Raw genomic sequence first — 27,791 nt, 5'->3', positions numbered from 1 at the left:
CCTGGTTGCAATGGAAACTTTCTCACCCGGGAAGTGCTCTAAGGTAGACTAAGTGAATGTGAAGACATGTTTGGAAGCTTGTTTCTACTGGAAGAAGTGCTGAAGGCCACACTGATGCCACTGCAAAGGCTCTCTGAGATAGGCAACATTACGTGGAATTACTGTCACTGGACACTGATGGGCTTGGCCCTGCATAATTAACTCCCAAATAGTTGGGAAATTAAGAAAACACGCATTGAAAAAATACAACCACCGTAAAAAAAATACATGGATGTTGGATATATGAAATATAAAATATATGAAAATGTTGGATATTGCGTGCTGACAACCCAATATCTTATATTATGTTATTTGCCCACTTTATGGACCTCTTTATTTGAAAAATACTAGCAGAAATAATTCTGCCAGTATTTTAATTTTTCCTTCGAAGAGCGTTCCTTCGAAGAGCTTTGATTTTTTAAAAAACATTTACCAAACCAATTAACCTAGAAACCTGTACATCTTCGGACCGTCGGAGGAAACCAAAGATCTCGACGAAACCCCATGCAGGTCACGGGGAGAACGTACAAACTCCATATAGACAGAACCCTCAGGATAGACAGGATTTCTTGGAATGTATGCGGGATAGTTATCTAATCAACCTGTAGAGGAACCAACGAGAGAGCAGGCTATTTTAGACTGGGTATTGAGTAATGAGGAAGGGTTAGTTAGCAGTCTTGTTGTACGTGCCCCCTTAGGCAAGAGTGACCATAATATGGTTGAGTTCTTCATTAGGATGGAGAGTGACATTGTTAATTCAGAAACAATGGTTCTGAACTTAAAGAAAGGTCACTTTGATGGTATGAGACATGAATTGGCCAAGATTGACTGGCAATTAATTCTAAAAGGGTTGAAGGTGGATATGCAATGGAAGACATTTAAAGACTGCATGGATGAACTACAAAAAATGTTCATCCCAGTTTGGCAAAAGAATAAATCAGGTAAGGTAGTGCATCCGTGGATAACAAGGGAAATCAGGGATAGTATCAAAGCGAAGGATGATGCGTACAAATTAGCCAGAAAAAGCAGCATACCAGAGGACTGGGAGAAATTCAGAGACCAGCAGAGGAGGACAAAGGGATTAATTAGGAAAGGAAAAATAGATTATGAAAGAAAACTGGCAGGGAACTGACTGCAAAAGTTTTTATAGATATGTGAAAAGAAAGAGATTAGTTAAAACAAATGTAGGTCCCTTGCAGTCAAAACAGGTGAGTTGATCATGGGGAACAAGGATATGGCAGACCAATTGAATAACTACTTTGGTTCCGTCTTCACTAAGGAAGACATAAATAATCTGCCGGAAATCCAGGTTATTCGGGAAACAGTGTTGGGTAAATTGAATGGATTAAAGGCCGATAAATCCCCAGGGCCAGATAGGCTGCATCCCAGAGTACTTAAGGAAGTAGCTCCAGAAATAGTGGATGCATTAGTAATAATCTTTCATCTAAATGGTGGCCAATTAGGAAAAGGGGAGATGCAGCGAGACTTGGGTGTCATGGTACACCAGTCATTGAAACTAGGCATGCAGGTGCAGCAGGCAGTGAAGAAAGTGAATGGCATGTTAGCTTTCATAGCAAAAGGATTTGAGTATAGGAGCAGGGAGGTTCTACTGCAGTTGTACAGGGTCTTGGTGAGACCACACCTGGAGTATTGCGTACAGTTTTGGTCTCCAAATCTGAGGAAGGACATTATTGCCATAGAGGGAGTGCAGAGAAGGTTCACCAGACTGATTCCTGGGATGTCAGGACTGTCTTAGGAAGAAAGACTGGATAGACTTGGTTTATACTCTCTAGAATTTAGAAGATTGAGAGGGGATCTTATAGAAACTTACAAAATTCTTAAGGGGTTGGACAGGCTAGATGCAGGAAGATTGTTCCCAATGTTGGGGAAGTCCAGGACAAGGGGTCACAGCTTAAGAATAAGGGGGAAATCCTTTAAAACCGAGATGCGAAGAACTTTTTTCACACAGAGAGCGGTGAATCTCTGGAACTCTCTGCCACAGAGGGTAGTCGAGGCCAGTTCATTGGCTATATTTAAGAGGGAGTTAGATGTGGCCCTTGTGGCTAAGGGGATCAGAGGGTATGGAGAGAAGGCAGGTAAGGGATACTGAGTTGGATGATCAGCCATGATCATATTGAATGGCGGTGCAGGCTCGAAGGGCTGAATGGCCTACTCCTGCATCTAATTTCTATGTTTCTATGTCTATGTAACCCGTAGTCGGGTTCAAACCCGAGTCTCTGGCGATACATTCGCTGTAAGGCAACAATTCTACTGCTGCACCACCGTGACGTAGAAAAGAAACGATTAAGGAAGTTGTTTCAGAAGAAGTGGTGCAGGGGTATGGAGCTGCAACACATTCTCCGTGTCTGGAACATCAATCACGGTGTCTTTGTTCTTCTGAAGATATTTGTTAATATTTGCTTTTATCTTTCGTATCCTTACCCGGGTGTCTACATCAGGTATGGTACTCTCATCTCCCAAGTCTTTCAGAATGGATTTCAATAGTTTGCACATCCACTCTGTGCTGTAACTCTGCTCAAGGGAGGGAAGCATTTGAACCTGACTTTCAACTCGGAGTAAGAGCTCTTCATCGTCTCTGATTTTAGTGATGATCTTTAGCCCGTGACACAGCTTTTCGATTTGTTGAATGTTTTTCTGTTCAAGGTCATCAAGTTTGTTTACACATAAACTGAAAGCAACAAGGCAATGAAAATTAGTGAATGCTTCAATCGTATTTAAATCAGGAATTAGAAAATTAAATTCCAACCATCTCATTCACGGTATCTTAATAATCATCAAATTCTACAATGAGGAAGTGGCCATTCAGCATCATGACTGTGCAGACATATAGGGAGCTTTGTACTTGCTCACTATTTCTACTCTTTCTCTTATCCATGCAAATGTTTCTTCTTCAAATATTATTATTTCTATTTGAAAATTTGAACACAAGTTCCCTTATATCCTAATTTCCTTTTACTGATCTAAACTATTTCCAAACCCACAACTCGTTTCTTTTATTTATTACTCAATTAAGAATGTGCCCAGTTCCTTCCGAAAGGCGTAATCTTTGCCAGCTAATCTTAGTGCAATTGCTAATGGTGATTCAGCCACAGTCTTGAGTTAGAATGCTCTCTCAATCATTGCTCCTTTCCTGCCGCTCCTCCACACTGAAACAAAAACATACGGTCATGCCTGGAACAGCAGTGTTCCTTGTGTGGTAGGGGGTCCCATGGAGACTGGGAAAGGAAAAAAAAGCCACATTTATACAAGGAAAGACACAAAATGTTGGAGTAACTCAGCTGGTCAGTCAGCATCCCTGGAGAACATGGATATATAATGTTACTAGTTGGGACCGTTCTTCAGTTTAATCAGTCTGAATTGATCAATCAGATCAAACTGATCAATCAGATTCATCAAACCTGTGGGTCGGGGCACTTCTTCAGACTAATCAGTCTAAGCAAATGGTCTTGTCCCAAAACGTCACCTTTCCATGTTCACCAGGAATGCTGCCCGACCCGCTGCATAACTCCAGCTTTTTGTGTCTTTCCCGGGTAAACTATCATCTGCCGCACCTTGTTTCTACATGTTCACATTTACATAACACATCTCAAACTCACCAACGCCAAAATAATTGCACACAAACCAATGTGAGCATTTACCAAATATACTGCTTATGTTCTCACATCTACCAGCTACTTACAAGAGTTTCTGGAGAGTTTTGTTGCATGTCAGGTACTGAGTCATGTTCTCTGTGCCTTCAACTGTGATCCCATTGTCATACAGGCGAAGGATTTTGAGACTTCTGTTTCGTGCCAGAGCTTTCCACAGAATCTGAGCCCCCGCCGAACCAAAAGAGTTTGTACCACACCTGAAAACGGAACCAAATGGCAAATGTCAGCGATTAGAAGCTCTATAGAAACTTGGAGAATTTTACAAGAGGATTTATGTGATGAAAAATCTCACGATAATGTCTCAATCCTGCACTTTGGGTCTTCAAGGACGGCATTCAAACTCTTTGCTGACTTTACAGTCAGTTTGTTGGAGCTTACCCTGGAAACACAAGACGTTGAAAACAATTAGAGACCCGAGTGCCTGGGGACAGAACACAATCCTCACAAACTGCTGCCTGCAAAGGTAGCTGCAAAATAAACAATTGTGGCACTGCTGGGAGAGCAGAGTCTAACCTTGGTCTAACACATGTGTCTGGGCAATGATTTTTGAACGATAGTGCAAATGGGGCTTAAAATGACTTCAGGTAATTACATAGTTTAAGAGATCCTTTGTTTCTGCTTGAGCACTTTCTAATACACAAAATCAATTCAACCTTGTTGATAATAATCAATGTTTGGATATTTGGATATACAAGAGACAGCAAACGCAGGAATCTGGAGCAAAAACGAACTAGTGGAGGAACTCAGCGGGTTAAGCAGCATCGGTGGCGGCAGACAGACAGTCGATGTTTGCGGTCGAGGATTTAGAGCATAAAGTCAAGTCAAGTCAAGTTTATTCGTCACATACACATACGAGATGTGCAGTGAAATGGAAAGTGGCAATGCTCGCGGACTTTGTGCAAAAAGACAAACAAACAAACAAACTACAAACAGAATGGAACAGAATCACATATTCTTTTAGATATTGTGGGCGGAAGGAAAAAGGGAAAAAAGCAGCAATTTAAAAAAAAGCAGTAGAGTGGTACAGTAAAAGAGGAAACAAGGAACTGTAGATGCCGATTTACACAAAAGAACACAAAATGCTGTAGTAACTCAGCAGGCCAGGCAGCATCTCTGGAGAACGTAATAGATTATGTTTCATATCAGGATTCTTCTTCAAACTAATGATCAGTCTGTAGTGGGGTCCCGAACTGAAACGTCAGTGATCCGTGTTCTCCAAAGATGATGCCTGACCCGCTGAGTTGCCCCAGCACTTTGTGTCCTTAAGTAATAGGTGGGCCCAGATGAGGAATGCTGAGATGAACCTGAAGCTGAGGAGGTGATAATGGGTACATGGGTACATGGGTAGATTATAGAATCTGATAAGAAAGGATAATGGTGAGTGGAACCACATTAGGGTGGGATAGTGGGCAAAAGGGGAACAGTGGAGGGAATTGGGAAATCAAGTGGGTGTAATGTGCAAGTGATACACAGATGGAATCATTTGGGATGGGGTAGGGTGATTACAGAAACTGAAAGAGGGGTTGGGTTTGAAAAGAAGGGGCATATGAGACAAGTAAGTAAGTTAGTAAGTTTATTGGCCAAGTATTCACATACAAGGAATTAGCCTAGGTGCTCCACCCACAAGTAACAACATGACATACAGTGACATACAGATAATCTAGGTGTATCATGAGACAACAAATAGACAGAGGGGTTACATGAATTTGATGTTCATACCATTAGGTTGTAGACCACCCAGGTGAGATAGGAGATGCTGTTCCTCTAGATTTATGAATACCTGTCCATTGACACTGCTGCGTTGGAAATGGGGTGGGGCAAGATTTACAGAAAGGTCAAACCCCCAACAGGTGTATTTGCAGATAAAGCAAACCGCCCCCAAGTCTTTTTATAGTGATCAATGCAAGTGTGTTCATAAGAGCAACAACTAGAATGAATGCATAGAATTAAATCTCTGCCCTTGTGGTTATTACAATGCAGCTCTGTGATTCATCGCAGCTCCACAGGGCAACATTGGAGGAGGGTGGGGTTACCATAGAACAATGTAGTTGAGGGAGATAATTGCACACATTGTTTCCATTCTAGTCTTGAAGAGTAGTATCTCCATTTGTATATATTTCATTACAACTTTCAGGCACAAATATTAGCTGGGCTAGAATAAATCAGGACATGTAGGGCATAAAATGTGACAAAAGTATAAAACATGTCAACAAACATTGTGCATGCAAGAAGGTAGATTAGTGCAACTGGAGCTTAATATTCTTTTGAAAATCATTACTCACAAAAGAGTTCTGCACTTGACTAGTATTTCTTGGAGCTGCTTTATTCCTTTATCACCAATGCTACAGTGCCTCAAATCCATCTCCTCCACGGTGGAATGATTGAGACAGTAGCACAAAGCACGCAGATCGAGCGGGCTCAGAGAAACGTTGTGAAAACCCACATCTCGGATGCAAGGAGATACTTCTGCCGTTACAGTGGCATCATTCAGTTCAAAGAGACAGTGCATCAAATTCAGCAATTCTGCCTTCTTAATGTCTCGCTGAAAGCTGTTTTTGAACCATGTTGTGAGAGCTATGGCTGTAGAAGGAGGGAGAGGAGTTGTATAGTTCCACAACTTGCCATCTCTTCCTGCGGTTAAGAAGCCAGTGAGAAACCTCAGAAAATTGTACAGTTTCTCTGTGTGGTCAGGTTGAAAAGATTGCAAATAAAATTGGCTCATTTGATTTAGTGGCATTTTCCCAAAGCACCACAGATCCAGACACTTGACCAACTCTTCAGCTTCATTGTTGAGTAAAGTAGCACAATACAAAGCTGCAAATTGTTCCTTCAGCACTGCATGGTGGAACTCAAAGACTCCTTGGCATTTACAGTCCAGCACAAGATTTGAGAGATATTTTGAAAGGATGTCTGGATCTATTCCATAGGTCTTCAGATCAGTCACATTTATTTTAAGTTTCCCTGATAGCAGAGAGTTGAAGGATAGTTCTCCCAGTTTCAGGATGGTGTCTTTAAACAATTGCTTCTCCTCTTCACTCTTATTCTCAGCGTCTGTTTCTTTACTCGTGCTGCAGTTACACAGACTGTACAGCAACAATGTAAACACTTTGCTATTTGTCACTGGTACATTTGCTTGAGAGCTGGTACACTTGTCCAAAATATTGCACAGAATGAAGCTGTTGAGGGGATTGGAAGCCAGACATTTGATGGTTGCATTCTCTGTAATGCGTTGAAACATTTCTTCCGCCTTTTGCTTCTCTCCACAAAACACCTCGCAATATCTTTTCAGCTGATCATTGGTAAAGCCAGAGATAACAAAAAGCTGATCAAAGTACTTCTTGTTAAATTCTATCTGCTTGGTATTCCACCGGGAGGTAACCAACACCTGGGCTTCTCGAAGGAGGTTCTTGGATATTAGTTTGGAAACAAGAACACCTACTTCAGCCTCACTATCCAGGTTGAAATCACAACCTGATGGATTCCATTGCAACTGATGGGCGAATTCATCCAGCCCGTCCAAAATGATCAACACATCTTGAGGGTTCGAGAGGAGTTCTGTTAGGACTGATGACAAAGGTGTGCAATGCTTCTTCAGCAGATCCCGGAGAGATGTCTTTCCTTTAACCTCATTCAAGTCACGGAATCTGAGAACAAAGACGCACCTCAAGGGGTGGGTTGGTTGAGATGCCCACTCTTGCTCCATGCTGACAACAGTCCAACTCTTCCCTACTCCTGCATCACCTACCAGCAGGACTCGCTTTGAGAAGTTTTCTTCCCGAAGCAATGACAGCAGTTGTGAAATTTGTACTTCTTGTGCAATATTTGAGTCATCGCTCCTGATAAGATCACCATCTAGGTCTTGTTCCTTCGGGTTGGTAATATTGATGGTTCTGGCAAGCGGATAGTTTTCGAATCGCCGTTGTGTTAATGAACAACATAAATGCATTTTATCTTTCAAGATGTACTCTTTATAATTCAGAATGGCATCTGAAGAAAAGAAAAAAAAACACATTTCTCAGAACGAGCAAGTATTTTATTATCATGGATTAACAAAATGTGAGAACTGTGAGCATCAGATATCCATCAAGTTGCTGATCCCCTTTAAGAATTCCCACATCGCTTCAGGTTTAAGTTGTCAGAGTTATGCAGCACAGAAACAGCCCCTTCAGCCCACCTTGTCCATGCCAAACATCAAGTAACCACCTATACTATTCCATTTGCCAACTGTTGGTCAGTATGCCCTGCTGACACAGGTATTAAAATCTTGCAGATTTTCCATTCATCATCTACACCAGCTTTTGGTTGGCACTTTGTTACACAGTTCAAAATATCCACATTATGAAAATATTTCACATAATAAAATCTGATACAGTTTGAAGGTGAACCTTGGATTCCTGGGTGCTTGGGGATGATGCAGAATGACGATGCTCCTGCCAAATAATACTCAATGGCTAGATTATAATCTTCCAGCATGCAACTCCATTGTAGAATGGATCCATGATTTGGAGGGCAGCAAAACGGAGTGAGAAACAAGGGACTATCCTTGCACCCAACACTACGGTACCATTCAGGACATACTGGTGGGACTCTACGTTGGTCACTGTATGATTACACCAGACCAAGGGGTGAGGGACACTGATTGAACCAATGGTGTCAAGGTTCACTATGAGGCTGTACAGAGAGGAGTAGGGCAAGCAGTGGAGTATGCTGGCATAGTGATTAATATCTACAGGCTTGGACCATTGATCAAGTGACATCAGCCTAAATCCCACCACAGCAGCTGTGGAATTGAAGATTCAAACAATCTCAGTAAAGGTGATGAGGAAGTGACAAGACTGCCGTCAAATTCCATCTGCATCAATAATTTCAGTTATCTGCCATTCTAGCCTGATGTGGCTTAAAAGGTCAAGCTGCTGAATGAGCTGTGAGACTGGATGGGCTTCCTGAAAAGAATAAAATTAATTTCTTGTTAAGATACTTTGCTCAAACAGGTCTGGATTTTATATATATTTTGTATGTTCTTTCTTTCAAAATTCATATTCAATTATTTTATTCATTCAACGACCACATTCTAAAAACAATTATTTCACACCCTTCTGAAGATTAATTCCATGGCAGATTCCAGTAGTGGACAAGGAGACCACTTCTACTATTGTGGGCAGAAACTATATACAATATACAATACCTTTATTTGTCATTTGAACCTCACATGAGGTTCAAACGAAATGTAGTTTCTGCAGCCATACAATACAATAAAAGAACCAAAACACACACCAACACTATTCACATAAACATCCATCACAGTGGCTCTCCTCCTCACTATGATGGAAGGCAAAGTTCTTGTCTCTCCCCTGCACTCCATTTCCCTCCCGAAGTCGAGGTCAAAGCCCCCGGCGGACGCTAGTCCGCGGCAAATTAAGGCCGCGCCGGGCGTTGTAGGGCAAATTAAGGCCGCAATTCGGGCTGGAGAAGTCACCGCTGCCGGTGCCCCGCAAAGCAGTCTCCCACCGGGGATCCGCGAGCTCCTGGTGTTACCATCCACCGGAGCCGGGTCGCATCAACGTGCCACCGCCGCTCTCCACGCCCCGAAGCCGGCCAGCTCTACGTAGGTAAGTCTGCATAACTTAAGAAAATCTCAACGGAGGTTGGTTCTTTACCTTTTATATTGTCTTCCAGTAAATGAATCACTAAAAAGAAATAGAATAAACCACATGTTAGAACATGTTCCTCTCAAAGGATGTCATATACACTATTGTAGTGCGTGGGTCTCAAATGAGACAAGTAGTCCGCAGTTTGAGAAGCACTATACTTTATTTCCTCCCGGTTCAGGGGAAGACGAAACCAGGCAAAGATGGCACCCAAACCCTGCCTTTTATACCCTCCGGCTAAGGACCGCCTCCGGACTGCACCACTCCTGTGCCGAGGGGTTCGGCAGTATAATGGGACGACCCTTAGGAGCCGCCACAGGACCCCCCCCCAGAACCAGAGGCACAAAACGCACCGGCGGGCGCACGACCCGGCCGGCCCGCGTGCGGAAGACAGCAGATCCCGGGGCTTGCGGGGGCGTAGGTAGGTGGAGGGACAGGTGGAGTGACAGGTGGAGGGAGTCGTGAGGGGGGACGCCCTCGGGGCCGAGGTTGAGCAACCAGCACCGGCTGGTCAATGTCCAGGTGCGCCGGCTTTAAACGGGCAATCGACACGGCCTCCGGCCGGCCCCCCATGTCCAGGACAAAAGTCGACTGCCCGTGTTCCAGCACCCGGAACGGGCCCTCGTACGGCCTCTGAAGTGGCGTCCGGTGGGCATCACGGCGCAGGAAGACGTATGGGCAGTCCGTGAGGGCCATTGGCACGTGTGGGCGAAATGACCCATGGCGGGATGTCGGGACGGGTGCGAGCCTGCCAACTCGCTCACGAAGGCGTTGAAGGGTGGAGGAGGGCGTTTCCTGCTGCTCCGGCGCCGACGGCACGAACTCCCCGGGCACTGTGAGTGTCGACCCGTAAACCAGCTCCGCCGATGATGAGGCCAAGTCCTCTTTGGGAGCGGTCCGGATGCCCAGCATGACCCACGGCAACTCGTCCATCCAGTCCGGGCCGGTGAGCCGTGCCTTCAATGCCGCCTTCAGCTGCCGGTGGAACCTCTCCACCAGACCGTTAGCCTGCGGGGGTGGTCAGCCGTGGTGTGGTGCAGCTGCACCCCCAGCAAGCGAGCCATGGCTGACCACAGCTCGGAGGTGAACTGTGGCCCCCGGTCGGAGGAGATGTGCGCCGGCACCCCGAAGCGAGCAATCCAGTGCGCGGACAACGCACGAGCACACGTAGCCGATGAGGTGTCAGCCAACGGAATGGCCTCCGGCCACCGCGTGAAGCGGTCCACCATGGTCAAAAGGTGGGTGATGCCCCGGGACGGTGGAAGGGGCCCCACAATGTCCACGTGGAGATGGTCGAACCGCCGGTGAGGTAGACCGAACTCCTGGAGAGGTGCGCGGACATGGCGCTGGATCTTTGCTGTCTGGCACGGGATGCAGGTGCGAGCCCAATGGGCAACTTGCTTGCGCAGACCGTGCCACATGAAGCGAGCTGCCACCAGTGCCGTTGTCGCCCGGATTGATGGGTGAGCCAGTCCGTGGATGACCTCGAACACTCTCCGGCGCCAGGTGGCAGGGACGATGGGGCGCGGCTGACCGGACGACACATCGCACAGGATTGTCATACCCCCAGGACCGAGAGGGACATCCTCAAGACGGAGTCCGGAGATGGCAGTCCGGTAGGTGGGTACCTCGTCGTCCGTGAGCTGTGCCGCCGCCAGAGCAGAATAGTCCAATCCGGGCGCCACCTCGAACACGGCATTTATAGCAGGGCGGGACAATGCGTCGGCCACCCGGTTCTCTTTCCCCTTGACGTAGCGGATGGCTGTGGTGTACTCGGAGATGTAAGCCAACTGCCGCTGCTGACGTGCGGACCAGGGGTCGGAAACCTTCTGCAGGGCGAAAGTGAGCGGCTTATGGTCGGTGTAGGCGGTGAACGGGCGGCCCTCCAGGAAGTAACGAAAATGGCGCACAGCCAGGTACAGAGCCAGGAGCTCACGATCGAACGCACTGTACTTGGTCTGCGCGCGGTTGAGGTGCCGACTGAAGAAGGCCAGAGGCCGCCAAACTCCGCCCGTCAGCTGCTCCAGTACAGCACCAACTGCCGACTCCGAGGCATCCACAGTGAGAGCAGTCGGGGCATCTTCCCGCGGGTGCACCAGCAGCACGGCCCGAGCAAGGGCCTCCTTCGCGCCGTCGAAAGCTGCCTCCGCCTCGTGGGTCCACTCAACGCTCTTCTGCTGCCCACCCGCCAGAAGTTGATACAGGGGCCGCATGATGTGGGCCGCGGATGGCACGAAACGATGGTAGAATGCCACCATGCCGACAAATTCCTGCAGGCCACGCACCGTGCGTGGGCGGGGAAACCGACGGACGGCGTCAACCCTGTCAGGTAGGGGAACCGCGCCCTGCGCAGTCACGCGGTGGCCGAGAAAGTCAATTTCGTTGACCCCAAAACGGCACTTGTCCAGGTTGATGGCCAAACCATGCTCGCTGAGCCGCTGACAGAGCTGTCGAAGGTGAGCGCAGTGTTCCTGCTGCGAGCGGCTGGCCACCAGGATGTCGTCCAGGTACACGAATACGAATTCGAGGTCACGACAAACCCCGTCCATGAGGCGCTGAAAGGCCTGTGCAGCGTTCTTGAGGCCGAACGGCATCCGAGTAAACTCGTAAAGCCCGAATGGCGTGATGATAGCCGTCTTGGGTACGTCATCCGGGTGAACCGGGATCTGGTTATAACCCCGCATCAGATCCACTTTCGAAAAAAATGTGGCCCCAGCCAAATGGGCCGTGAAGTCCTGGATGTGGGGTACGGGGTATCGATCCGCTGTTGTTGCAGCGTTCAGCCGTCGGTAATCCCCACAAGGTCGCCAGCCCCCACTTGACTTAGGGACCATGTGGAGTGGGGACGCCCAAGGGCTGCTCGAAGGGCGGACGATCCCCAAGGCCTCCATCGTGCGGAATTCCCGCCGTGCCAGACGCAGTTTATCTGGTGGCAGTCGACGTGCTCGTGCATGGAGGGGTGGGCCGGTAGTCGGGATATAATGTACAACTCCGTGGCTGGGGGTTGCCGAATGAAACTGCGGAGTGAGAATGTCCGGGAACGCAGCCAAGATTTGTGCGTATCGGGAGTCCACGGACGCCAGTGGCCGTCCCACCGGTTGACCCAAGCGCAACGTGATCGGCTCCATTGTAGTGGCGTTGACCAAACGCTGACGCCCGACGTCCACCATGAGGGAATGCGTCCGGAGAAAATCGGCCCCGAGCAATGGTTGGGAGACGTCGGCAACGGTAAAGTTCCATGAAAAATGGCAGGAGCCGAGCACGATGGGAACCATGCGCAGTCCATATGTGCGGATGGGGCTGCCGTTCGGCGCGGTGAGGACGGGCCCCCGCTTACCGGAACGAATGTCGGCCAGCGAAGGGGGCAGGACGCTGAGCTCCGCACCTGTATCCACGAGTCCCGGAGCGCCGATCCCAAGCGAAAAGGCGGTGAATTTGGCCGGCCACCGCGGGGACTATTGGCAGCCGGCCCAGGCGTTTCCCGGAAACGTGCACGGCTGGCGGCATTGTCGTGCTGCAGCACCCCAGCGCTGATGGAAATAGCACCAGCACCTTCTGTTTGTGTTATTTGGAGCTTGCCTGCTCCTGCTGGTGGTGCCTGCAGCTTGCTGGCGCTGGACTGCAGGTGCAGTACCCCTCACTGCCGCTGGGGGTAATCGAGCGGGCCGTCGGGCTGGAGCTGTCACTCCTTCCACAGCTCCCCCGCCCCACCGGAGGAAATCGGGAGCTGCTGGGCTGACGTCATCGGTGTGCCTGCCGACGGCCAGCGCGTTGACGTCACCGGCGTGCCTGCCGACGTCCAGCGCGTTGACGTCATCCGGGCGCGTCGACCTGAGCGCGACCTCGTCTCTGCTGACGCCCAGCGCGCTGACGTCATCAGGGCGCGCCAACCACATGGCGTCGGCGCGCCTCCCGAGGGCCCGAAGATCAGCAAACGAGGCGTCGGTGAGCTGCAATCGAATGTAGGCCGGCAGCAGATGCAGGTAAGTGTACTCAAACAACAGGCACGGCGTGTGCCCGTCTAATAACGCCACCATTTCCTTTAGGAGGGTAGATGGCCGCCGGTCGCCCAGGCCCCCCATATGCAGGATCCTACCTGCCCGCTCCATCCTACTTAGTCCGTAAATTTGGAGCAGGAGCTGTTTCAGGCCGAGATATTTATCATTGTCCGGGGGGGCTGCGAGGAAGTCCGATACTTCTTCCACCGCATCCTGGTCGAGGGCCCCCACCAGGTAATAGAAGCGGGTGGCATCGACCGTGATGCCCCGCAGGTTGAACTGGGCCTCCGCCTGCTGGAACCAGATGAGCGGCCGTGTGGTCCAGAAGCTGGGCAGTTTCACGGAGACCGCGTCCAGAGATAGGGTCGGGCTGGCGTGTGAGGAGGTAGGGCTTTGTTCGGTCTCCATCATGATGCCAATGGAGCGTCGGGGGTCACCAATGTAGTGCGTGGGTCTCAAATGAGACAAGTAGTCCGCAGTTTGAGAAGCACTATACTTTATTTCCTCCCGGTTCAGGGGAAGACGAAACCAGGCAAAGATGGCACCCAAACCCTGCCTTTTATACCCTCCGGCTAAGGACCGCCTCCGGACTGCACCACTCCTGTGCCGAGGGGTTCGGCAGTATAATGGGACGACCCTTAGGAGCCGCCACACTATGGCTGAAAGTGCCTAGAAATCCATTCCCAATGCAGTGTTCTGAACACATTCTCGAATAGGTATTCAGTTTGTGTGATTAATGGCCAAAATCCTAAACATTTTACTCACTCTCTTCAATATCTGGTTTCTTCTTGTTTTTCATTTGCCAATGCAAAATTCCAACTGCAATTAAAATGAGTAGCGCTGGAAGTACGAGTACAAGCTTTTTCCTTTCTGAAGCTGGATCGGTGCCACCGGATGTATTATTCTCCGATATATCTACGATGTTCAGAACACAAAAAAACAAATGGTTAGTGTTCAATTAAGAATTGAGCTAAACCACATTTTCAAATCAAGATATATTATAATGTAAATAATTTTATAATTTGCATTTGGGAACAGAATTGTAAAAATCTGATGGACCCTTTTTTATTGCAAGTGTAATAGTAGTGTAAGTCTTCTATTTTGAATACAACTTTTTATAAGCAACAAGTGCTCACACGATACAAACCTGTCACAAATGGACCATGACCATAGTCTCCAGATCAACAGTGCAGTTCACATGGGCTAAGCTATGCCGGTCTTTTTGTGGGATATAGGAAGCTATCACTGTTTTGGGGCAACTCTGGCACACCCCTCAACTCATCTTCTAGTACGTTGACGATTATATCAGTGCTGCTTCCTGCACTCAGGCACAACTCAAATACCTTCCATTTTTGCTTCCAATTTAGAGCATCTGACACTCCCCTTCTCCTTCTGGATCTCTGTCGTCAGTTCAGGGATTGGCGAGCGACAAATTGATATTGCAGTCTGAACAGAAAGGTCTCGATCTGAAACATCACCTATTCCTTTTCTCCAGAGATGCTGCCCGACCTACTGAGTTGCTCCAGCTTTTTGTGTCGATCATTGGTGTAAACCAGCATCTGCAGTTCCTTCCTACACAACAGAGTTCCCTGGACCCAGTTGTCTCTCTGTTCAATGGATCATCTTTGCCAATTCCAGCAGCTCCAACAAGACTTGACCACCAAACATGTATTTTCCTCTGTGCAGGAAAGAACTGCAGATGCTGGTTTAAATCGAAGGTAGACACAAAATGCCGGAGTAACTCAGCAGGACAGGCAGCATCTCTGGAGAGAATGAATGGGTGACGTTTCGGGTCGAGACCCTTCTTCAGACTACTTTCCTCTCCTCCCTTTTCAGCATTTTGAAGAAAGTTTGAGTGCAGGCAGAGGGCAGTTATTTTAACCTGACATCATGTTTGGCGTGGACCTTGCAGGCCGAATATCCTGTTCCTGTGCTGCACTGTTTTACATTATATCTATTGCCCTGGTCCGGTCTTCTGTATTATCAATCGCTCCCAAGATTGGGAAACTCTCTCATGCAATCGCAGAAGTTGCAAAACCTGCTTTTTCATCTCTTCCCTTCCCACTGTCCAGGGATACAGACTTCCTAGATGAGGCACTTATTCACTTGCACTTCCAATCCTATCACCAGAGATAGCAAAACACAAATCGGATGGTCCCTTTGCTTTCATAGGCCAGGGCAATGACTGCAAGAGTTGGAACATCATGTTGGAGCTGTACTAAACACTGCTTACACTGCATTTGGAATACTGAGTGCCGTTCCAGTTGTCACGTTACAGGAAGTGTTATTGTAAAAGCATTCACAAGATATTCAGCACATGTCGCCCAGAATAGTGGACTGTAATTATAATGAGAAAATGGAAAGGCTGGTTTTTCACTCACTGGAATGCCAGACAACCGGGGATTCTGCCTCTACCAGTTTAAATTGGATATCAATGGGATATAGTCAGAGTCTTTTTCCGCAGGGAGCCAGAACTAGAAGGCACAGGTTTAATGGGGATGCAAGTTGTGACAGGTGCTGGAATCTTGATCAAAATACAAAAATGCAGGAGAAACTCGACATCCACGGAGGGAAATGGACAGATAAGATTGCGGGTCGAGACAAAGACCAGGTTCAAGGTGAGAGGAGAGACTTTTAAAAGAGATCTGATGAGAATGTTTTCACACAGGATGACAATATCTGGGATGAGCTTCCAGAGGAAGTAGTAGAAAGTGATACTATGACAATGTTTGAAAGACATTTGGAAAGGTACTTGGATGGGAAAGACACTGGTCTAATGCAGACAAATGGGATTTGCAGAGAATAGCATTGGTATGAGACGGCCAAAAGATTCCCTTTCTGTGCTTTACAATTCTATGAAATGTACACAACAAAACATCGATCTATCTGTCACAAGATGCACTCACCATTTAATTTTAGTTCCACCACGTTCTCAATGTGTGGCATTCCATCATCTACAGTTACAAAACAACTGTAGTTTCCCACATCAGATAACAACATTCTTTCCAATTTCAGGCTCGCATTCCCTTTGGTGAATTCGGAGAGAAATAGTTGAGTGCGGTCCAGGAATGCTTTGTCCTGATGCTCCGGATGGATTGTTCCAGAATAGAAACTGTAAACCACGGCGAGACTGCCTGTCCGCTGCCATGTGATGATGAGATTTTTCAGATTGAAATTAGATGAAGCATGGAAGGCGCAGGGCAACAGGATGTCTCTATTCAACATCCCAAAGGATCGAGAGAAAGATCCTTCAGCTGGGAAAATAGAGGAAATGAAAATGCATGCGTTAACTTGCAGATAAAGTTGGAGTCATCTACCTCCAAACTTCCTGTGCTCCAACAGAGTTGTTTAGTTTATTGACACATGCACCGAGGCACAGTGAAATACTTTTGTTACGTGCTATCCAGTCAATAGAAAGACAATACATGATAACAATTGAGCCAGGCAGTGTACAGTTTATTTACAGTGTATTACAGTGCTGGACAAGGGAATAATGTTTAGTGCAAGGTAAAGCCAGCAAAGTCCGAACAAGGAAAGTCTGAGAGTCACCAAAGAGGTAGATAGTAGTTCAGCACTGCTCTCTGGCTGTGGTATGCTATAGATATCAGCATGCCACAAATCCAATCCACTGACATGTTTCCACATCGACTGACTCTATCACACTTTACAAGATATTACTTTAGTTACAAAATGAAATGAAGGGAAAAAGGATTGAAATTAAGGTAAAAGCAGGAGAATAATGTCACCTCAATAGGCAAATAAGCAATGAAAGAAAAATTGTGTGAGCATCTTTGTTATATTGTTGAGCAAAGGGTTTACTCTTCAATCTTAAATTAGGCAATGAATGAAACAGAAAACTTAATTGCCTCTAAGATCAGATTCATAACTTGTGAGAAGCAGCCAGTTAGTGGATGACAAATGTACACAATCTCTCCATTCAGATGAACACTCACCCAAGCTAGGGAACAGCAGCAATGACAACAGCATCTTTCTCAACGTACAATCCATTGCCTTGAAGATTAAAAATAGAACAAGTTATTTTTTTAAGCATCTTCTCCAAATCTTCAGGAACAGTGCCTCGGGAGCGATGGATAACAAACCAAGTTGATACAAAATTTCATCAGAAGACGGCTCCAAATAAATAATAAATGGTCCACATCCTCCAGGGTCACAGGGTTGACCTTTATTGTCAGAGGGCACTGCTGTTGACACGGCTGGGCTAACACTGGACCCTTGACCTGTGGATTGTGATCCTAAGACCGATGATCTCATGTGCTTCAGTGCATGTCAATACTCAATGACTTGCATGAGCCAATACCACATGGTAGGCTGCTCTGGAAGGTTAAATCACATTGGATCCATGGAGAGATAATTGAATGGATAGAAAATTAGCTTCTTGGAAGGAGCAGAGGGTGATGGTGGAAGGCTGCTTCTTGGACTGGAGGTCTGTGACTAGTAGTGTGCTTCAGGGTTCGGTGCTGGACCCATTACTATTTGGTACCTATTTCAATGATTTGCACGAGTATATACATGCAGTGGCGGACTGGGTCTAAAAATATTGGTTGTCAGGAGACAAAGGGGGCCCACTTGATATAGGGGGCCCACTTCATCAGGGGCCCACTTGCCATCGGGCAAGCTGACACCCTGGCCAGTCTGCCACTGTGTACATGGCAAGATTAACACATTTGCAGATGATACAAAAGTGGGTGGTATTGCAGATAGTGAAGATGGTTGTCAATAATTGCAGCAGGATCTTGATCTGTTGGCCTGGTGGGCTCAGAAATGGTTGATGGAATTTAATACAGAAAAAAATTCAGTTGTTGTATTTTGGAAAGTTTAATACAGGTAAGACCTACAGGATGAATGGTCGGGCTCTGTGAATTGCTGTAGAGCAGAGGGATCTATGTGCAGGTACATCATTCCTTGAAAGTAGCATCAATGTGATCAAAAAGGCTTTTGGAAAATTGGCCTTCATCAGTCAGAGTATTGAGTATAGAACCTGGGAGATCATATTGCAATTATACAAGATGTCAGTGAGACCACATTTAGAGGATTGCATTCAGTCCTGGGCACCGTGTTATAGAAAATATGTTTAGTTGGAAAGGGTGCAGAGAAGATTTACAAGAATGTGGCCAGGACTCGAGAATCTGAGCTGTTGGGAGAGATTGAGCAGTCAGGGACTCAATTACCTGGAGAGCAGGATGACGAGGAGTGATCTTATAGAGGTGTATAAAATCATGAGAGGAATACATCAGGTGGACACACAGAGTTTCTAGCCCAGGGTGGGGGAAATCGCAAATCAAAGGGTATAGTTTTAAGGTGAAGGGGAAAAGATTTTATAGGAATCTGAGGGATAACATTTTCAGGCAAGGGGTGCTGGGTGTATGCAACAAACAGCTGGAGGAGATGGTAGAGGCAAGGATTATAGCAATGTTTAAGGAGCAATTAGACTGGTATGTGGATAGGACAGGTTTAGATGGATATGGGCCAAACAAACGCAGGCAAGTTAGACTAATCTAGATGGGACATGTTGGGACATGGGCAGGTTGGGCCCATTTGCACACCATATGACTATAATTCTGGTGTATTAGAGTAACTCAGTGGGTCAGGCAGCATTGGTGACATTTCAGGTTGGGATCCTTCTTCAGACTAACCCATGTTCTCCAGAGATGCGCTCAATCTGCTAAATTACTCCATCATAAGGTCATGTGATTAGGCCAATCTGCCTATTAAGTCTACTCCACCATGGCTGATCTATCTCTCCCTTTGAACCTCAATCTCCTGCCTTCTCCCCATAACCCTTGACACCCGTACTAATCAAGTATCTATCTTTGTGTCAAGATCATTAATGCAAGATCACTCTTTCTCTTTTTTTGTAAATCAGTATCTGCAGTTCCTTGTGTCTCAACGACTTGATCTTGAAACACAAGCACACAGAGCCGTCACTTGCTCACTGTCGCTCAGAGCAAAGATCTTATAGCGGAGCAAGATAGGCTACTCCTGCTAAATACAATGGGCTGACATGTAGTACGCTACGGAGGGGATCCTGGGCATTTTTCCCCGCCCATTTTAGTAACCGGAGCCTACCTGACCCGACTCGCAGTGTAATCAATTAACAGTTTGTGTGTGTGATATAGGGTTAGATTCATCATTCTGTCAGTTCATACTTCTTGTCAAGAATAAAATTTGACTGGTAATTGTCTTTTTTAATATATTTTAAATCATTTCTTTTTAAATGGCTCACAAGCAGTGTTTGAGTTGATTTTCTTGTAACCTGAACCGACCCGACTCGCAGGGTAATTGGCATTGCGGGGGAAGTTTTTGTGCGTGATATAGGGTTAGATTCATAATTCTGTTAATTCTTGTTAAAGAATAAAATGTTTATAAACACACCTACATGAATGTGATATAAATGTATACAATCATATAACACACACAATTATATTTCTTCTGATCCAATGATGAACTTTATTTCAGACTAGACAAGGGACATTAAATAAGAAACATTGTAAACCTCCCCGCAACTTCACACACACTAGGCTTTATCCCCGGGCCCCACACTGGCCAGAAGCAAAATGGCAGAACAAGATCCGGGGACTGGTTGCTAAAATGAGTCCTATAATCCCCTACACACTCCCTCTCCCGGCCAAAGATCTTATAGCGGAGCAAGATAGGCTACTCCTGCTAAATGCAATGGGCTGACGTGTAGTACGCTATGGAGGAGGATCTTGGGCATTTTTCGCCGCCCATTTTAGTAACCTGAGCCTACCTGACCCGACCCGACTCACAGTGTAATCAATGTTGCGGGGCAACAGTTTGTGTCGGTTAGATTCATAAATCTGCCAGTTCAAACTTCTTGTCAAGAATAAAATTTGACTCTGGTAATTGTCTTTTTGAATTTTTTTTAAATCATTTATTTTTTAAATGGCTCACAAGCAGTGTTTGAGTTGATTTTGTAGCAAACCGGAACCGACCCGACTCGCAGGGTAATTGACAGGGGGGGGACTTTTTGTGTGTGAGAAAGGGTTAGATTCATAATCTGTTAGTTCATAATTCTGTTAATTCTTGTTAAAGAATAAAATGTTTATAAACATACATACATGAAAATTATATAAATATATATCATATAACACACATAATTATATTTCTTCTGATTCAATGATGAACTTTATTTCAGACTAGACAAGGGACATTAAATAAGAAATATTGTAAATAAGAAACATTGTAAACCTCCCTGCAACTTCACACACACTAGGCCTTACCCCCCCGGCATTCTCTCGCCTGCCCCCACACTACAATGTCTCCCCCCTCCTATGCCCCCTCTCCCTGCTGCCCCCCCCCCCCACTCTCCCCTCCCCCGCTGCGGATCCAATCTTTGGGCGGAACAAGATGGCGGGGGCTGGTTGCTACAAATCATAATCACCCATGAATCCGCCCATGAGCGGACCTCACGTTTGCGTGAGAGTAACCCATGTTGCTCCGCTATAAGATCTTTGGCTCAGAGGGGGGGGGGGGGGGGGGGGGGGGGGGAGGGGGAGGGAAGGAGGTGGTTGGTATCTTATTGGTCCAGCCCATTAGCTCCACCTCTAACCAATTGAGTAACATTTCCGAGAAATATAAATGGGTTCTGGTAAACAACACGCCTCAAGGAAGTTGCTTTCAGATTCAGATTCAGATTCAATTTTAATTGTCATTGTCAGTGTACAGTACAGAGACAACGAAATGCATTTAGCATTTCACACTTTACTCTACATATCTCTAGTCTCTCTCTCTCCCCTGACTCTCAATCTGAAGAAGTGTCTCGACCACAAATGTCACCCATTCCTTCTCCCCAGAGATGCTACCTGTCCCGCTGAGTAACCCCAGCATTTTGTGTGACACCTCACTGTACACCAGGCTGGTCCGCGGTGGGATCCTTTGCCTTCTATTTTATTTTTAGGGTCTCCGGCGCTGTGAGGCAGCAACTCTATCGCTGTGTCGACCAGATTGTTTCATTTCATTGCGACTATTATTCACTTCCCTGAGCCCTTATTTCACCCCCCCCCCCCCCCCCCCCCCCCCCCCCCCGGCCGGGTTTCCCCCTCCCTCCCCCACCGCTCACCTCCTTTACTTCCCTCCCCCCCCCCCCCCCCCCACTCACGTCCACGTCCCTCTCTTGCTTTACCCCCTCCGCCCTCCCTCGCCCTTGAACTTGAAATGTTCGGGGCGCGAATGCGAAGGTGAACCCAACAGCGAACTATCCAAACACAAACTCACAAAGTATTTGGATCGCATTTATCCTCTCCCTTTGGGTTGTCCGGAGCCTGGTACCGTCTTCAGTTCGGCCACATCCGTCATTCCCGGCAGGGGGCTGTGCGGAAACGAAACCGAAAGACCCTCAACGACTCCACCTGTTTATTAGTGTTATAAATGAACAAAAGGCTGGGGTCAGGCAGCTTCTCTGGAGAACATAGATGGTCGACGTTTTGTTTCGGGACCCTTCTTAAGATTCGTTTATCCATGTTCTCCAGAAATGCTGCATGACCCGCTGAGTTACTCCAAAACTACGTGTATCTTTCTCTGGCATCTGCAGTTCCTTGTCTTTTCTTGCTTTTCTTGTCTGACAAGTTTCAAACGGCCTAACACTCAAACTTTTTTTATAAAATGCGACTCGTATACAAATGTATGCAGTGGTCGGCGGATCATAGTGCGGATCATTGGGTCACACACGCTGTACCAATCCCCGAACACTGTACTAAGTCGTTAACTCGCTCTCATTGCGGTAAAGTTTATTGTGTCCGGACAGAAAACAACTTGTTTACAGTCAGACATTTTGCTGCCCCGCCTATAGAAAGTTGCGGGGAAGAGCAGGACTCAACCGTGTGTGGAGCCCGAGGTCGCAAGAGAGGATTAAACATGTTTATTTGTATTCGCCATATTAGTTGATAAGTTTTGTGAGGACGTATCAGACAATGCCCTATGCTGTAAATGGTGGTACAGCCAATACTGAGAAACAAAGGGATCTAGAGGTCACATTTCACAATCACCCAACGGCAGCAGCACAGTTGTTGACACAAGGAACTGCAGATGCTGTTTTTACAAAGCAAAATACACAAACTTCCGGAGCAACTCATCGGGTCGCGCAGTTTGTAAAGTGTTCTGGTAAACAACACGGCCTCGCTAAACACCAGTCTGTGGAATCTGTTGCATATTACTATATAGTTTCATCGCGTCCCTCTTTCCCCACTCGCTCCTCATCCTCCCCTCTGTCCTTCTCCCCATGTACCACCCCCTCTCCATGCACAGTCCCCGCTGTCCCGTCCCCTTTCCCTCCCTGCCCATTGCCGCCCGTCCCGCGCAACTCTTCCTCCCCAAACCCTTGCCCCTCGTCCCCTCGCCCCGCTCCCCCCTTTGATCCGTCACCGCTCACCCTCCTCGCCCTTGAACCTTGAATGTTCGAGCCGTGAATATGAAACCAATAGCGAACCAAAGATTTTATAGATCTTTGCAGCGAACTACCAGTTTCATGCCACGTCAACCGAAACACACTCACTCATTATTCGGGTTGCATTTGTCCCCTCTCCTTTTGGGTTGTCAGGACACTAAAACCCTCATATTGAAAAATCGCGGTCATCTCTACAGGATTCATTTTCGCAGCGGGACGTGGTGCAAAGTTAATAAAGGAAACCAGGAAACAAACAGCTATAGGATCTTTGCACACAGCGCCAAATATGCGACACGCCCACTTGTTTTTCTTGGACGAGTTTCAAAAGTCCTGATCCGCCAAATTTCATAAAATGCGTCTCATAGACAATTTCTGCAACGGTCGAGGCAGCCTTTTTCCGGGCACTCGGATCACACGCTGCACCTTGCCCCGACAATGGTGCACTAAGTTCTTAACTCGGTCTCATTGAGACAGTTCACTGTTCGGGCAGTTTCCGTGGAGCACAATCGAGCCAGGTGTGTAGCCATAAACGTGGACTTTGCCATTTCCAATATAAAGGATCCCCAACTGTAACAACACAAGTAGATACATTATAGACACAAGGAACTGTAAACGTTGTGACACAAAGTGCTGGAGTAATTCCGCGGCTCAGACAGCATCTCTGGAGAATGTGGAAAGACCACACTCTGGTCAGGACCCTTCTTCAAGTCGAATAACTAGAAAAATTGTCCAGCAAGCACGTTGGATACTAGTTTTCATTCGCTTTGCAAGGGTAGAAAGGTTGCCGTACAACCATTTAGAAGTTCGTAAGTTTATAAATTATAGGAGCAGAATTAGACCATTTGGCTCATCGAGTCTACTTCGCCACTCAATGCTGGCTAATCTATCACTTTCAATTCCATTCGCCAACCTTCTCCCTGTAACCGTTGACACCCTTATGCCAATTTCTGCTTTAAAATACCCAATGACAGCCTCCATAGTCGTCTGTAACAATGAATTCCAGATTCACCACCCTCTGACTAAAGATATTTATTTTTATTCTAAGGTCTGGTTCCAGACTCCCCCATTAGTGGAAATATCCTGTCCACATCCATTCTATGCAGGCATATCTTTGCTTTTCGCTATTCAGTACGTTTCAATTAGGCCCCTCCCTCATCCTTATAAACTCAAGCAAATACAGGCCCAGGGTCGTCAATCGCTCATCACATATTAACCCATTCATCCCCAAGATCATTCTCGTAAACCTCCTCTGGACCCTCTCCAATGCCAGCACATCCCTCTGCCAATACGAGGCCCAAAACCGCTCACAATATTCCAAATGCGGTATGAGCAGTGCCTTATAAACCCTCAGCATTACCATTCTTGTTTTTATATTCCAGTTCTCTCCAAATAAATGCTAACATTGCATTTGCCTTCCTTTACTAACAACTTAACGTGCAAATTAACCCTTTAGGAATCGTGCACCAGCACTTCCAAGTCCATTTAAACGTCAAATTGCTGAATCCCCATTTAGAAAGTAATCTACACCTTCATTCCTACTACCAAAGTGCGTGTCCGCACACTTTGCTACACTGTATTCCATCTGCCCCTTTTTTTCCGCTCTTCCAACCTGTCTTAAGTCATTCTGCAAACGCCTTGCTTCAATACTGCCTACTCCTCCACATATCTTTGTATCATCCATAAACATGGCCACTGCCATCAAATCCATCATCCAAATTATTTGATTGATTCGTTGAAAACAAAAAACGGCACCAAGTACTTTGTCGCAACTCCATGCTGACCATTAATCGCCCATTGCACACCAGTTCTAACTCGTCACATTTCCTCATCCACTCCCTACACAAGAAGGGTAATATACAGAGCCCCATTAACCTTATTGTAATAGGGAGGTTGCACGAAAGGTGCAAGGGTCATAGGGCACGACGCACGGATCCGCTAAATCCAACTGGAAGACATCCGTCACTTCCGGTATATGTTATTAATGCTAGAAACGAGTACTTTCCTACCTGTTAAAAACCGCCAAAATGTTGAATTTTTGCGCTGAAAAAAATTGTGGGAGTCGGGGTAAGTGTGAGAGACATGCACCCAACTTCAGAATTCCAAACGTGAAGTGAAATGAAGGTAAAGAGAAGCGAGAACTGAAGGGACAACAGCAGCTAAAGTGCTTGGTAAACATTGAAAATATTGGGAATTATCGCGTTTGCTCACTGCATTTCATCAAGTAAGGCATCATTTGTGTTTTTCCTTGATTCCTTTGGTATCTAAAAATTCTCAGAAGTGATAAATCTGGCTGTAAATTTTTCTTCAGATGCGTTTTCATTTTGTATGTAAAAACCCACGAGAACCATGGGCGATTAAAAAAAATTACAGCCAGATTTATCACTTCTGAAACTTTTTAGATGCCAAAGGGATCAAGAAAAAACACAAATAATGCCTTACCGTTGATGAAATGCAGTGAGCAAACGGCCAATGTTCGCCAAGCACTCAGGCTGTTGTTGTTCCTTCAGCTCTTGTTTCTATCTACCGTCATTTCGCCTCACTTTTGGAATTCTGAAGTAGGCTAAATGTCTCTCACGCTTATCCCGATTAACATAATTATTTACAGCGCTAAAATTGACAATTTCAGCGGGTTTTAACGGGCCCGCTACGCTGGAAACAATGGTAAGTGCCTACCTGCAGTACATCGCGTGTAATCCATTTGGAGTAGCGTAGCAACTGTACGGGTCATGGGTCGTGACCCGACTGCCGTGAAACCTCCCTATATGTCAGTCGATAGTCTGTCCCCTGTTATGAAGACAGATCAAGAAATGGGGAGAGATAGAATTTGGGGGCAGAGAGTTATCAGAGACTATTTTTCCACCCCTCTTCCCTAAAACTCTTGCAATCCAACACGAGGATAGTTCCCCTGATTTTCACAACCACCCCACCAGTCTCTGCATCCAACACGTCTTTCTCCGACATTTCCATCACCTTCAACATGATCCCATCACTCACATCTTCCCATCTCCACTTCTTTTTGCCTTCCACAGATCCGCTTCCTTCGCATCTCCTTCACTCATGCTTCACTCATCCCTTCGCTCCCAATCCACTCCATTCCCAGGTATTTGCACCTACATTCACAGGCGATCCAACCTCGTCTCCATCCAGGCACCCAGCAGTGCTTCCAAGTAAGACAGTGGTTCACGTACGCCTTCTCTAACCTCGTCATCTGCATCTGGTGTTCCTAACGTGGCCTCCTGCATATTGCCAAGAGCAAGCCCAGAATCGATGACCATTTTGCCGAACACTTGCGCTTGGACAGCAAAGGCCTACTGGATCTCCCGGTGTCTCACCATTTTAACCCTCGCTCTAAGATCTTTGATTTTAACCCCTCCCTCCCCCTCACCTCTTCCCATTCCCACACTGACCTTTCTTTCCTAGACCTCCACCATTGCCAGAGCGAGGCCACATACAAACTGAAGGGACAACACCTCACATTCTGCTTGGATAACTTGCAACCCAGTTGTATGCGCATTTAAATCTCCAATTTTAGGTAACCCCTATAAACCACCGCCTCCCTCCTACCCCATAGCCCTCCTTTTCTACCACGCTTAAAAAAAAACCCCCATCGCCAGAGTCTCCCCATCACCTGCCACACTGCGTCCAGCGTCTCCTCGCTCCCTGCTTTCTTTTACCCCCATTTCAATCCGCCTGAAGAAGAGTCCTGACTGAAAAAGTCACTCATCCACGTTCTCCAGAGTTATCGCCCGACTCGCCGAGTTTCTCCGGCACTTTGAGTCTGTTTCGTCAGCCACAGTGTGTAGTTCTTTGCGTTTCAATGAATTTGTTTTCAAACACAAGCACACAGAGACATTATAAGCTAGATGTGGAGCCTATGGACGTATCCTATTGGTCCCGTCCGTCTTTGGTCTCCACCTCTTGCATCACTCTGCTGAGAAACATATACTCTGGTAAACAACACACGTTACTGAACACCAGGCTGAAGCGCGATAAAATCTGTTGCGCCCTTCCCTTCCCGCACCGTCATCTCTTCCTCGTCAACCCTTGTGCCCGCCCCGTACAACTCTTGGAGCCTATGGACGTATCCCCCCCCTTTGTGCCCCGCTCCTATTTCTCGCCAACCCTCCCCGCCCTTGAACTTGAAACGTCGAGGCGGTGAATGTGAAGGCGGGACCAACAGTGAGGCACAAAATGCCGGAGTAACTCAGTGGGACAGGTAGCATTTCTGGATAGAAGGAACGGGAGACGTTTCGGGTCGAGACCCTTCTTCAGACCGTCAGGTCACCCACTCCTTCTCTCCAGAGATGCTGTCTGTCCCGCTGAGTTACTGCAGCATTTTGTGTCTTATCTTCGATTTAAATTAGCATCTGCAGTTCCTTCCAACACAGTGAGCTATCAGCTTTTATCCACGATGATCTAAATACACACGTTATTTTAATCGAATTGAGCCTCTCCCCTTGTTTTTTTCGGACACTAAAACCCCCTGAAAAATAAATAACTCGGCCACCTCCACAAAGTTAAACACTTTTTCGTTTACAGCAGAACGCTGTACAAAATAAATAAATAGCTAATTTTGTGTGCGCAATGGCAACACGGAAGCAGTTCTGCGGATCCACCCTCTTTCACATTTAAGAAAATAGAACTCATGGATAATTTCTGCAACGGCTGAGGTAGCATTTTACCGGGTACTTGGGTCACACGCCGCACCATGCCCTGAAAACGGTGTACTTAGTTGTTAACCCGGTCACATTACGGTAGAGTTCATTGTGTCCGGGCAGTTTCAGTTAGGGCCCCGTCGAGACCAGTGTGCCCGACGTGAGGATGTGGACGTTTCACATCCGCATTCACCATGTTAGGGGATATGTCTTATGTTTTAGGAGGACTGATAAGGCCATACACAGTAAATGGTAAGTATTGAGGAACAGACGGGCTTCAATGCCCATATGTAAGGATCCCCAACTACATGTAGATAAATTGTTGCCACAAGGAACTACTTTACAAAAAAGAGGCA

At 46.7% G+C, this 27,791-nt stretch overlaps 1 protein-coding gene across 9 annotated transcripts; it reads right to left on the bottom strand.

The window, feature by feature from the left end:
* Nucleotides 1–274: 274 nt before the first annotated feature.
* On the bottom strand, nucleotides 275–27,606 carry LOC129707889 (protein NLRC3-like). Of its 9 annotated transcripts, none has more exons than XM_055653317.1 (12): nucleotides 27,463–27,481; nucleotides 25,454–25,564; nucleotides 22,889–23,347; nucleotides 21,613–21,746; nucleotides 17,310–17,367; nucleotides 16,263–16,610; nucleotides 14,122–14,271; nucleotides 9,368–9,397; nucleotides 5,993–7,697; nucleotides 4,003–4,089; nucleotides 3,740–3,907; nucleotides 275–2,728 (listed from the first exon to the last, which is right to left on the bottom strand). In XM_055653317.1, the coding sequence occupies exons 4-12, from the start codon at nucleotides 21,628–21,630 to the stop codon at nucleotides 2,344–2,346; spliced, it is 2,949 nt and encodes a 982-aa protein (XP_055509292.1). In that variant the 5' UTR covers nucleotides 21,631–21,746; nucleotides 22,889–23,347; nucleotides 25,454–25,564; nucleotides 27,463–27,481; the 3' UTR covers nucleotides 275–2,343. The 9 variants fall into 9 exon arrangements, with proteins under 9 accessions (XP_055509292.1, XP_055509288.1, XP_055509297.1 ...); XM_055653313.1 differs by lacking the exon at nucleotides 27,463–27,481 and adding an exon at nucleotides 26,409–26,730; XM_055653322.1 differs by lacking the exon at nucleotides 27,463–27,481 and adding an exon at nucleotides 26,409–26,730 and having other exon boundaries at nucleotides 21,613–21,706.
* Between the last annotated feature and the right edge of the window lie 185 nt (nucleotides 27,607–27,791).

The sequence above is a fragment of the Leucoraja erinacea genome, chromosome 22 (genome assembly GCF_028641065.1).
Source record: "Leucoraja erinacea ecotype New England chromosome 22, Leri_hhj_1, whole genome shotgun sequence".
Lineage (NCBI taxonomy): Eukaryota > Metazoa > Chordata > Chondrichthyes > Rajiformes > Rajidae > Leucoraja > Leucoraja erinaceus.
Note: the sequence above shows the minus strand (reverse complement) of the source record. Positions and strands in the feature narration are given on the sequence as shown.

Coding starts and splice junctions, on each gene's coding strand:
- LOC129707889 (XM_055653318.1), bottom strand. Junction 16,611..17,309: donor GCTGCTGTTCCCTAGCTTGG/GTGAGTGTTCAT, acceptor CTATTTTCCCAG/CTGAAGGATCTTTCTCTCGA. Junction 3,908..4,002: donor TGCAGGATTGAGACATTATC/GTGAGATTTTTC, acceptor TTCCGTTTTCAG/GTGTGGTACAAACTCTTTTG.